The sequence below is a fragment of the Halichoeres trimaculatus genome, unplaced genomic scaffold, assembly GCF_033239565.1.
Source record: "Halichoeres trimaculatus isolate MK-OKI-2021-1 unplaced genomic scaffold, fHalTri1.1 fHalTri1_scaffold_20, whole genome shotgun sequence".
Taxonomy (NCBI): Eukaryota; Metazoa; Chordata; class Actinopteri; order Labriformes; family Labridae; genus Halichoeres; species Halichoeres trimaculatus.
The window spans coordinates 6295629-6308928 of record NW_027437198.1 but is presented as its reverse complement, the minus strand read 5'-3'; the positions used below and the strand labels follow the sequence as shown (position 1 = coordinate 6308928).

The following is a 13300-nucleotide window of genomic DNA, read 5'->3' as shown; positions in this document are numbered from 1 at the left end:
GTCCTGTATTTTACAGTGTTTGACTGTAATTTTAAGATATCTGTCTGGGAACATTGCTGCCAGTGCTTTTACATTTTTTTATTTTTTTTTTTATTCTTTTTTTTTTTACTTTTTTTTTTAAACAGTGAATGGCAACCATGAGTGAAGAGGGTACAGGGTTCAGCTGGCATAATACCTTAAAAAAATCCATGTCATTTTACAGATAATTTCTGCGATTTTACTTTTTTGTATAATGTTTTTGAAAGCCAGAAAAATAGCTTTAAAAATTAAGGGTTAATGACCGTAAAATTCAGATTTTTTTTTTTTTGACTATGTAAAATTACTTAAACATCTGTAAATCTACTAGCATTCCGTTGTTTCATAAGAAAACAGGAAAAATCTGTTAAAAATTACAGACCATTTCCTGTAAAATGACATTTTTTTTAGCAGTGTGTGTATATGCAGCTTTTGGATCTTCTGGGACCAAGTGGACACTCATGGAACTGCAGGGTTTTTTTTTCTTTGTCAGTGATTTTTAACACCGGAGGTTACAACTTGCATTCACATCAGCTGATCCTGACCCTCTCACACAAAGAGCTCCGGACACTGTTGAATTTTTGCAAAGATTTTTTTACAGTTCCTGTCTGTGCCCTTTACCAGGACCCATTTACAGTGGTTTCTTTTTTCTTGGATGACCCGTCAGATAGAAATGAACAAAATCTCTTTCATAACTCCTTATTTCCTCCACACATCTCTGAGGGTTACATTCCTTTAAAAAACACATGGTTTGGTCTTCACGGCCTACGCTTTTTTGCCAGAGTGCTAAGAAAACAAACACCGTCTGGATGCATGATCCCAAATATTCATGCATTCCAGGACAGCTGATGTACAAATAACTCTTATGACCCCTGTCATCTTGGGCAAGTTTGTTCAGGTGTCACATCAGGAGCTTGCTGCAGGACATCAGTTTCTCTTTTAGTTGACCGGATTGTGCTGGTTCGGGGGAGAAGTTCAGAGTATTGTGTAATAGTCCCTCAGCCATGCTGAGGTGAACTTGCTGAAAATGACTCAGTGGAGTCTGAGTATCTGCCAATCTTCTGTTACCTTTAACATTTCGGCCAATACTGATACACCAGCTTAACCCTCAAATACCACTCACAGATTTCTATTCAGAGTTATTAACACCTGAATTTGCAATTAAAGGTAGCTGAATCAAATTCAGATTATTTGTTTTCTTTTTCTGCTTCATAAACATTTTAGTTAAAGATTTAACCCTTGATACTCTGGGAAAAAAGTGTGAGCTCAGCTGTTTGTGTTATGTCTGGAGAGTGCCCCGTTGTTTAGGCCACAGGGCTAAAAATTGAACATTTATCCAGAAAGAGACACCTACGACTAAACAAGTGACAGAATACATTCAAACATCTGTTCATGCTTGACCACTGGAGTAATGCACACAGGAAGTGAGACCCCCTCCTTCTCTGCAGAGGCAGGAATGCTTTAATTGAGACCATGTGTGTTGTAGAAACAAGCTCTGCAAAGCTCTCTGCTTCTCTGTGTGTATGCTGTGTGTGAGTGTGTGTGTGTGTGTGTGTGTAACCTGAAGGCTCCCCCTGCTTATGTAAGAGCCTTAAGTCTGCAGTTTTCCTGATCTGAGGTCACTCTTTTATATCTCAGATTTGTATCTGAGGTAGCTCTGTGGTTCTTTTACATCATTTTGCTGAATTGCTTTGATTTTATGACAGTGAATACAACACTCAAGTATTCAGTATTATCATATTACTATGCAAAATATACATTTTGTCTTTAAATGACATCAAACCTCACAGTTTTGTTTTCTACAGCCGTTCTCCACAGCTGAAGAAAAGAGTAGCAGCACCTGTGTGAGGCTCTCTACCCTGTAACCTCATCGTTGCCATGTTTCTCCTCACTCAACAGCTAACACTAACTAAACGTGTATTGTGGTTTGTGGTTTGTGGTTGCTTCATGTTTGTTGTCATCAGTTTGGTTGAAGTCTTTGTCACTCAGCTCTTTGTGTGCTTTAACATCCCTCGCTAGTTTCCGTTTTCCCCTCTTGTAATTGTCCAAGGTAATGTTTGAAATGTCATCAATGCTGTTCTACCTCATCAAACAAACAAACAAACATAAAACAAGCAAAAAGTGTTTAAATCTTGGCAAAGTATTAAAAATAAATAAATAAATAAATAAATAATGTATTTGAAATACTGCAGCTCTGCAGACACATACTGCTCGTCTTAGCATCCTTCTGCGGGATCATGAGGGTGGCCATGGTCCTGTCCTTAACAGGTATGTGAGATGGTGCGAAGATTCTTATCTACAACCTAACGTGTCTTAAACGAAAGACATGATTGTTGACGTCCGTAAGAATCCACCTGGGGCAGCTCAAACCTTTGTTCACCCTGTTTAAATAATCAGGCAGTATAAACATTTAGGCACAATCCTTGATGACTAACTGTCTTTTGAGCCCTTATCAGAAAGGCAAATCACAGGTTGTTTTATCTGAGGAAACTGAGGTGTTTTAATGTCGACAAAAAGCTTCTGAAAAAAAAAAGAGCTGTTGGTTTGGTAACCTCAGCATCACTAACAAAAACAGGCTGAGGAATATTGTTAAACTCTGCCAAAAAACCATCGGCTTCAGTCTAAATGATCTTCACTGTTTTTAAAGCTGGAATAATACAGAGAGCAGAAAACCCCATTCATCCTCTTCACTCAGAGTTCCAGCTTCTCCTTCTTCTAAGAGAAGGTTAACTTTTTATCTGCAAGGCCAAATCAAACAGTTGTGTCAGTGGTCCCTGTTTTCTAAACAGGTTGTAGGCGAGCCTGATTGAAATGACATATCAGTAAAATGCGCTGACTCTGTGTTTATTTATTCATTTATGTATTTATATTGTGCCATACTTGTTTTAATGCTTTTTTACTATTGAGTTTTAAGAATGTATTTTTTGACTTCTGATGCAAATCATATTCCCCTTTGGGGACATCGAAGATTATAGATTCAATTTAAATTCAGTACAACTGAGGGGAAGTGCTATAGAGCCATAAAAAGGAATGGACTCACATTACAACAAGTGGAATATCAGACCTTAACTAAGCTTTATTACTCAAGTTATTACTGTAAGTTACTCTTGTACTGAAATCCTAAGATAGCAAGTCACCTGATCCACATACACATATGAATAGTTTAGCCATTCATACAAGCAATCATTCCTTTCTGATTTATATAAATGAGTGGAAACCCAAACAAACAAAGCCTTTTCAGATTTCTATACTACATTAAGGTACTTTCGTAATATTAATCATCAAACTATACGTAATTAGCTAACAAATTGGTTGTTTATGCTATTTTGAATGGTGTATGTATTTGTTTTATATATTCATTTTGAGTCTGAACTGAAGTAGGGATGGGTACCTTTCACATTTGAAACGATATGGTACTGTTGCCTGGTACCTGGCAATCGGTGCCGGTACCCAACGGTACCAATTTTCAGGTCTTTTTTTGTGTTAATGTGGAACAAAATATCAATTTGTGTAATAAGAAAGTCCTTTTTTTTCAATTTAACATATTTACTCTTCAATATATAACCTTGCAATGCTGTGTTCGTGTCCAGCATGGACAATCTCCTACTCTTCCTCCCCCTCATGGTCACAAGGATGCATTTAGGTAGCCCACCTAAACACAGTACCTTTTGATTTTACATGAATCGGTGCTTGGGACTTTTGTCAGAATTCAGTCCTTACTGTTCAAAGTATCCGGTACCTACTCTGGTGCGCAGGTTATGTTGTCCTTGTATCATATTCTTTGTGCTCAAGCAAAAAGGAATCTGGTGGTATCTCCCTTTAATACTTATAAAATGTCTTCAAATACTGTCTGGTGTATTTTTATGGTCAGTTTATCAAATATTTGTTTACATTTTTTTTATATCCAAATATATTTAGGGGAAAAATACAGTAATTTGACCGAGGTTCTACAATCAATTAAATGATATTGACGTTTGTCAGTGTAAGTGTAGTATCAGTAATGCCTGGAGTCACGTGAGCGCTGATCTGTGATGAATGCTGACGCGCAGAGCTGGATGTGGGATTAACAACTCGTCAAAGCGTAATGCATTAAACAAGTCACTTCCTGTTATGATTTTCATAATAAAAGTAACCTGCTCTTACATCTATTCGGCGCATTTGTTTTGAATTCAAGTTAACGTCTACATCCGGGACAGCTGCGGATACGTGTACTCTAACTTGTCAAAGCTGTGTCAACTACTCTCCCGATACTAGTGGAGTGAAGGCGTATTTGGAGGGATAACGATAACACGCTCGACCACTGTGGGAGAAAAGACACCGCTGCTGCCGCACACACGCTCACACACACGCTGTAACACACACCACTTCCCCACTGCTTGAACCGGAGGGACTGTCCTCGCGACAGTGAGGCGTAAATGGCCACAACATCTCCAAAAAGAAGACGCTTGCCCGCGAGACAACCTGTGCACCAGATGCGTCCTGGAAATTAGGACGCGGCTTTGCTGAAATCTTTGACATTTTCTCGCGAGTTTCCTGTCACCGCTTTATTTCTGAGGGGATCTGGATCAATAGGCTGCAGCCATGGACGAGGATAACCAAGGTATGTGATCCATTCAGTGCAATTCAATGCGTTAACAAGCAGGGGACATGTGATGTTAAAGCCTGGTGGTGATTCTCAGTGTCAAACAGGGACATGATAGTCATTTTGATAATGATGTGGATCCTAAATTTAGCCTTTAATGTCAGGGTTGTTGGAGTGGAGTGAGTTTATGGAGACATTGGTCTCATCTGCCCATAATAACACACATTACCTACATCAGCATTTTTTCCTGACATGAAGTTACCTCACTGTCTTCATTGATAATGGGCTGAAAAACAGTCCAATGCTGATAGAATCATTGACCCACATCAGAAAACAATCAGGCTTGAAAACATCAACACGGAGACTCACACATGCCTCACAGTCATGTTGTGTTGCTGCCGTGGTTTCACACTCAGTGTGGGCTTGTGTCACTCCGTCCGGACCAACAGGTCTCTCCTCACTGTCAGCCGAGCTCCTGCTGTGAAACATGGGTTCAGTTATTTGACTCATCCACTTCATTGAGTTTGTTGTAAGAATGTGTTGGCACGGATGTGTCAGAGCAACACAAAGCCTGAGGAGCAGATTTACTCCACATACAGATGTTGAGCATACTTTTGGGTTGAGGGGGTTGACACAGTTTCAAAGAAGTGCTGCCTTGGAAAGTCTGAATAATTTACTGTTGCTTTATTTATTTATTCAGAGTAATAATAAAATGCTAAATGAGTAACACAGCAACTATTCAAGAATGAAATTTCATCACCATGGTTGTCTTAGTGGAAGATCTGTGCCTTCATGTGGTTTTGCATCATTTGATGATGGTATTTGTAGCTGTTCTATTCCTGTTGGTGGTTTTTGCATCTCTTTTTTTCTTAGTTTTGACATTTCTTTTAGGTCTCTGTGTCTCTGTGGATCTCTTTTTAATATATTCCGTGATCATTTACATCTTCTTGTTCCATTTAGCCATCCTGTGTGTGTCTCTTTGTGTCTATTTCTCATCCCTCTGTCATCATTTTATCTCTTTTGGGTTGCTGCATGTCTGTGTTTTAATTATGCATTTACTATGTGGTAGTTGCTTCTTGTGTCCTTAAAAGTCTAGTAAGACTGCAAAATCTGAAATCTTACCAAGTGTTTTTGTCTAATTTTAGTAAAAAGATGTCTTTTTAGACCAAACATGAACCATGTCCACTTGTCCAGTGCAGAAAAAGTGTCTTATTTAAAGTTATTTATTGACAAAAATGAGGTCTGAATTATTTGTAACAAGTGAAAAAAAAATCCGCCAGTGGGGTAAGAAAAATGCAAATGTATGAGTGCCTCTCTGGTTGTTACTTGTTACTGCACTGTCATAAAACCGAGCGCCGCACAACAACGTGCATCTGTCGACACACAAATAGGGAAGTTGGCTGGCAAGACTTTGAGAGGAACATATTAAGAATGCTGACTGAAAAGGTACAGTATTATAGTTTTTGTTGCAAATGTATTTGTGGCTTTAGACCTTAGTTTAATTTGCATCTGTATAATACAAGTGCCTATTTTATGTTATGCTATTAGCTGTATAGGTCCGATCAGTTATAAGCTAACTAGAGAACCAGCTGGAAAACAGAACTTTCTGGGGAATAATTCATCTATCCAGGTCTGAGGCAGGCTAGGCTGCATGGTGGCGCAACGTTTGGTGCTGCAGACTCACAGCAAGAAGGTCTTTGGTTTGATTCCCAGCTTGGCCGGTGGGCCTTTTTGTGTGGAGTTTGCATGTTCTCCCTGTGCATGCTTGGGTTCCATAGACTGTATAAAACATGGACGTAGTACCGCCGACGTCACCCATCTGTTTCTGAAACGGAAAATGAAGCACATTGGCTATAGCGGCCATATTGGTAGTGGCAAGGGCTTCGCCTACAGCCATAGGGCGCCGGCCGTCACGTGACCCTCAGCTGTGCCTCTTATTGGGGGAGCTTGCAATCTTAATATCATCTGAATGGCCGCGTTAGAAAAAAATTCACCCCCCATACAGTGTGTGCCGTTAGTAAAATTAGTGACTCAGACAGGAGACGTTTTTTGAACCAGGCTGTAAATAGGTTAATTTCTGCTTTGAAAATGGCTTTTTTTGGCTTGGTGTGTATGTGACTTCCGCTACTTCTGGAGCCAGCGTCAAGCGAATGCTTGAGAAACAGCAGATTTTAGCACTTCCGCATTGTCTCATTTTCTCAGACCGGAGGTTGTCACTTGGTGGGTTCTCTCCGGGTACTCCGGCTTCTCCCACAGTCCAAAAACATGATCACTCTAAATTGTCCGTAGGTGTGAGTGTGTGCTTGTGATGGTTGACCGTCTCTGTGTCAGCGATTGACTGGGGACCAGTCCAGGGTGTACCCCGCCTCTCGCCCAATGACAGCTGGGATAGGCTCCAGCCACCTGCGACCCTGAACAGGATAAGCGGTTTAGAAAATGGATAGATGTCTGAGGCATGACAGAGGTTAGGAACCAAATCAAATGATGCTTTACATTTTTTTCCCGACTGTCATTTGGGATACATGCAACACCTACTCGCATCGAACCAAAGGAAATGGATAAAAGGTTGATGAAACCAATATAAGCTGCGTTTCCACCAAGCAGTCCGGGTCGGTTCAGTACGGTTTGGGACGGTTTGGGACAGTTAAGCCTGATCCCATTTGCGTTTCCACAGCAAACTGTGCCGTCTCGTGGTGAGCGGCGTGTAAGCTGGATGCCGGAAGCCACAGCTGTTAAACAATAACTTGACGCCGTAGCATCTTACCCCACTATTAAATCCAACAAAGAAGAAAAACGCAACACAAAAGAGCACGGATGGAAGACATGCAGCATGTCGTCCTCTCTGTGATTAGCATGTAGCTCTTTGATACAAAGTGCATTCAAGCTTTGTTTCAGTAAAGACTGTGTGCCGCCAGAAGAAATGCAGCCGCTGTCGGGGTAAGTGATGATTCTTTAGACCAATCAACAGTCTGCAGTGTGTTGCTCCACCTTCTGAGAGTGGATTGGTTCAGTCTGGCACCCATACGAATTGGTCCCAAAAAAGTAGGTTGGCTCGTCTCGGTTTTTAGGGATCTATCCCGGGATGAGTCTGTGGAAACGCCGCAACAAGCGTGCCGTACCAAGACGAACCGAACCGGTCTGCTTGGTGGAAACTCGGCTTTACTCACCATTCCACCAACAAATGAGCCAGCTCAGAGTCTGACTTACAGCCTGTGTTTTCTCCTAGCTCTCGCTTCTTTGTAAAAGCATTTCCAATGTTAACTCTCGTTCGACTTCTAGCTTGGTCACTCTCCCTCTTTCTTTTCCTTGCTTTGTCCTTAACAGTCCTCTTTCGCTGTTTTGCACCCGCCATCGTGAGAGTCAGTTCCAAAACAGGCAATGCCTTGCTATTCTGCGCTCTGTTTCCTTTTCTTAAGATGACCTCATGTTTGTGCCGTAAAGCAGTTCAGCCTTCTCGTGAGATGTCTGTTGATTGACCTCGGCCCGCAAACACTTACAAAGTGCCAGGAAGAGATACATCAGCTGTACAGAGAGAGGGGAGACACTATTCACTGTATTTAGACTCCCTACTATTAGACAGACTTTGAAACAGTTGTGATAAGGTGTAAAAGTTAAGTATTTTACTTTAAGACATCATTCTAAACTTGAAAAGCACATTTATCTTTCATCAGACCCCATTTTTGTCTTGAAGTAACTTGAAATAAGACACTTTTCTGTACTGGTCAAGTGAATGTGGCTCATATTAGGTCCTAAAAGACTTTTTTTTTTAAACTGAAAATAAGACAAAAACACTTGGTAAGATTTCCACTTGTAGCTTCCTCTTCAAGATTTTGGTCACACTCATACCACCAGAGACCCTGGCCCCGTACCTGATGAGTCTGTGAAATACGCCTAGTCTCTTTGTTAAGTTTCAAACTCGTCTGTGAGAAACGATTACTCAGTTATCAAGCATCCCTAAGTCAGCAGTATTCAGTGTTTGCAGAGCTGCAGGATGTGACTATTTGCTGGAGTAGTGCAATGCATGGCATGCAGGCATAAAGCTGTCATTGTGCTGCTCGCGGCTGGCCCGGCCTCCAGCGGTGGCACATGTTAGCACAGCCTCACGGACAGACATATGGTGCTGCGATGCCAACCAGGGATAGCTCACAACAGCCGGGAGCCAATAGACACACACCCACATACACACATCCACACACACACACACACACACGCTGCTATTGACATCCATTCAAGGCTACTCACATACACACAAAGAGTCAACATTGTTTACATTGCTGCTGCAGTGCTGAGTCCTCCAGGTGTAAAAATGAGACAATGACCGACTGTGCTAATAGGATCTTAAAGAAGGTGTCAGGTTTTTCAGGAAGTCTGCAGCAAATTCCTTCCTAACGAAAGGATTCATGCACACATTTCCAGGCAACGAGCTGACAGAAAGTGGTGGATGCAGCGAGATTCTGAGCTGTCACTTCGAGAGCAGACAGGGACACGAGCGAGAGGATGGAGAGAACATGTGACTGCAAAAAGAGCGACAGTGAAAAGCAGTCGTAGGAGCAGCAATGTGTAGACGTCTGAGAGAAAACGAGAGAGCCAGACAGGAGATGTGTTTGTGTCTGCAGACAGAATGAGAGAGGTGGTACCAAGTGCCAGAAAAAAAACTGGAAACTGTCCAAAGAAGTATGGAGCGCCAGCAGTGAAAAAGTGGTGGTGGACTAGATATTAAAGCTGGATCAAATCTCTGGAGTATGACAGGAGAGTCTCCCAGTTAAAGCCCGTCTGTTCTGTCATAATTAACTCTAAGAACAAGGAGCAGCCGTCCATAACAGGTCACATATCTGAGAAACAGAGTCACTTCTTCCTGATTCTCTTGAAGTCTTCTGTACTCCAGACTGAAAATCCCAACAGGTACGCTGCTCTTGTGCAGAGACTCATGATGTTCCGTTATCTTCTGATCCTCAGAAATTTCTCCTAAAGCTTACAGTTCTTATTTTGTGTGTGATTTCTCCAAACAACTGCACACATTGCAGCTTTGACGTCAGGCTTAAATTCTTTGGTGGATGTCCTCCTCCACTCTCTACTCCCCAAATTTCGTGTCTCTCTTCAGCTGTCCTCCCTACTTACAACAGCAACAGCAACAACAAACAACACTCCTCAAAGAAATGCTGATCCGATACACTGATCAATGTTGGCGCCTGAATATGGAGTTACAGATAGCATCGGATTTCAGATCCAGTTTTCACGTGTTTCAGCGCAATCATGCTTCTTCTTCTTCTTTCATTTAGTGGCAGATCGCAAGCAACATTGAGGTGCCACCTTCTGTACAAGAGTGTGTAACATCATACCCCCAGCTCTATATTCTACCTATCAGTTGTGTCTCCTTCACAAAGCCACTGTTCCCAAAAGTCTAGCCAGACTCCAGTCCTGCTGCACTGCCCTGACTGAAGCGTCTCTGTTGCTGCATCATACTTTACACTACTGCCACACGCTGCAAAAAACTGAAATCTTATCGAGTGTTTTTGTCTTATTTTAAGTAAAAATCGTCCTGTTATACTTGATATGAGCCACATTCAACTTATCAGTCCATAAGTCCATTTCATTCATTCGTTTCCTGAACTGCTTAATCTGTTCAGGGTTGCAGGTGTCTGGAGCCTATCCCAGCTGTCATTGGGCGAGAGGCGGGGTACACCCTGAACTGATCGCCAGCCAATCACAGGGCTGACACAGAGACAGACAACCATTCACTCACACACTCACACCTAGGGGCAATTTAGAGTGTTGATGATGAGCATGTTTTTGGACTGTAGGAGGAAGCCAGAGTACCTGGAGAGAACCCACACTTGCACAGGGAGAACATGCAAACTCCACACAGAAAGGCCCACCGGCCAAGCTGGGAATCAAACCAGTGACCTTCTTGCTGTGAGGCTGCAGCGCTACCCGTTGCGCCACCATGCAGCCCTGTCCACAAGTTCAGTCGTTATAAGTTATTTAAAGACAGATATGAGGTTAAAAATTGCTTGTAACAAGTAAAAATAATCTGCCAATGGAACAAGAAAAAATTGCTAGAAAATTTGCTTGAAACTAGAAAAAAGTCTTAATACAAGTAACTTTTCTCTCATTCCATTGGCATTTTTTTTTACTTGTTAAAAACAATTCAGACCTCATTGTTGTCTTTAAACAATTGAAAGAAGACATTTTTCTGGACTGGTCAGTTAAATGTGGCTCATATCAAGTCCGAAAAGACAATTTTTACTTAAAATAAGACAAAAACACTTGATAGGATTTCAGTTTTTTGCTGTGGCTGCTGTAAATGAAACCATGTTGCAAACATGTCTGCTGTGGGGGACTACTTCCCTCTGGAAAGCATCAGGTTAACTGAGCACTCTAAATTGTCCCTAGGTGTGAGTGTGTGCGTGATTGGTTATCTGTATTTGTGTCAGCCCTGTGATTGGCTGGCAACCAGTCCAGGGTGTACCCTGCCTCTCGCCCAATGACAGCTGGGATAGGCTCCAGCCACCCACAACCCTGAACAGGGTAAGTGGTTTAGAAAATGGATGAATGAATGAAAATTTCAGTATCAGATCGGTATCGGCAAAACATAAAATGATCAAATTGTATCAGGTTGGTACTCAAAAAATCTGTATCAGGACGTCACTACTGCCAACTCATGACCTGGTTGACTTCCTGCTCTTTCAATCAGTTTTGATTCTTGAATTTCTACACACTGCAAAAAAACTGAAATCTTATGAAGTGTTTTTGTTATGTTTTCAGTAGAAAACGTCCTCTTAGGCTTAATATGATCCACATTCAGGTGACCAGTCTAGAAAAATGTCTTGTTTCAAGTAGTGGTGCACTGATCACCATTATCTGGCTGATCACCAATCTTTAAAAAGTCTGACCTGCAGATACCAATTTGGCCGAAACCAATTTTTACATTTTATTTTGTATAACTAACAGCATATACCTTCAATGTTCCAATCTTATTCTATTGGAAATCATTGAACAATACTTGTAAAAACAGTAAAATCTTTATGTTTTAACTTAAACAACCAATGAAGTGTCCTGAGTTTTAGGTCTCAGGGCAAAAAGCAACAATGGCTGGCTGTCAGACCTTCTCAGAGGTATATGAGATCAGTTTTATATGTAAGGATGGGCCAATCACTGATCCCCTGAAATTAAGGAAATGAGCGACCGTTATTCAAAGTTATTCAAAGAAAAATTAGTTTTTTGTCTTTAAATAACTTGAAACTTGAGATTTTTCTGGACTGGTCAGTTACATGTGGCTGGTATTGAGTCCAAAAGAAATTTTTACTTAAAATAGGACAAAAACACCTGTAGTTTTTCCTTCTGTCACTTGCATACGGTTAAAAAACTCAGAGGAAACTGGCCCATGGTTCCGTGGCTGACATGCATGACAGTCAACAATACAACGCAGCAGTCACTCAATGGACAATGGAGCACCAGGAGCCCTCAAAGCTCAGCGACAGTGAAGCCTGTCCAGCTCACTGTAACACATTCTGTTTGGCATGACTGACTCTGACAGTGTATTAAATGCACAGTGTCTCTGCATCCTCGGCCTCACTGTGGAGTGTGGAGTGTGTGCTTTGTTAGTGTGCGAGCTGTGGGCGCAGTGTTCAGTGGAGAGTTGACGAGCGATAGACATATGGAATGAATCAGAGCATTTATGCTAAACACTGACCGCACAGCACGCCTCGTGACGGCCTGCGAGCTTGGCTTCAGACTGCTGTATTTACACACACTAAAAAAACAACCATTTAAAACTTGGCAGCTCAGTGTGTGTGTTAGTGTGTGTCAGTGTGTGGTCTGTGGGGTTATGGCACACTGCAGCCTAACCCAGGCGAAGAGCTGCGCACAAGCTTTGAGATCTGCGAGCCATTCATCTGCCCGCCGCAGAACAGTGCCAACAGTTTTCTGCTTCATTCAGGATTCGTGTTTTTGTCTTCAGAGTAGATTTGCAGCTGTTGTCTTTCCCTCTCAGCCCACACGCTGTCGGGAGGATAAGAGAGGAGCGTCTTAAAGTATTCATTAAGTGCAGGAACAAATTGTGTTCTAAAACTCAGCACTCCCAGACTGAATATCCTCCCTTTCCTTACTCTCTCTTTAGGGAAAGGTCAGCTGGTTCAGATATCTGCACAGAGCTGTGGCTTTCAGGAAAGTGGAAGAGAGTCAATGTTTACTCCAAATCTGAAGATGCTCTGGCAGGCTGTGAGGGTCTGCATGGAGCCCGTCAGGCGGGGAAAGATCGGAGGGCCCTGCAGGATGTTTGGGAGCAGCAGAGGGATGATGCATTAGAGGAGTCTAACTTTTAAAGTTCTGCACAAGTTATTTCCTGCAAAAAGTCGATGTTTACCCGTATCACTCCAGCAGACACGATGAGTGTGCATTGATTGTACTGAAGCATTACAGGAGGCTAAGGAGCTAAATTTAAGCAGAAATTCTTCTTACACAGGAAAGTAGAACACCTGACCTACCTAACTCATGCAGCCTGTGAGGCTGTGTCCTCTCTCTCCCCGAGCTGAGGTGGAACAGGTCCCAGTTGTCCCCTGAACCAAAACACCAACCTGGAAACCTCTTGTTTTTCATCCTGTCGCTTATTTTTAATTTTTGGTTTTGGACAGGTCACAGCAGCCAGGAGGCACTTCATGTTAAACTCTCCCTGGATAGTCATACCAAACATTCTCACCTTAC

General features: G+C 42.0%; 1 protein-coding gene across 1 annotated transcript in view; it reads left to right on the top strand.

Annotated features, from left to right (window-relative positions):
• Nucleotides 1-4246: 4246 nt before the first annotated feature.
• cyth3b (cytohesin 3b) overlaps nucleotides 4247-13300 on the top strand; it is a 72722-nt gene continuing 63668 nt past the window's right edge. Inside the window, exon 1 of the mRNA XM_074696394.1 lies at nucleotides 4247-4615. Coding sequence (XP_074552495.1) covers nucleotides 4597-4615 — 19 coding nt within the window. The 5' untranslated portion in view covers nucleotides 4247-4596. The remainder of the gene's footprint in view (nucleotides 4616-13300) is intronic.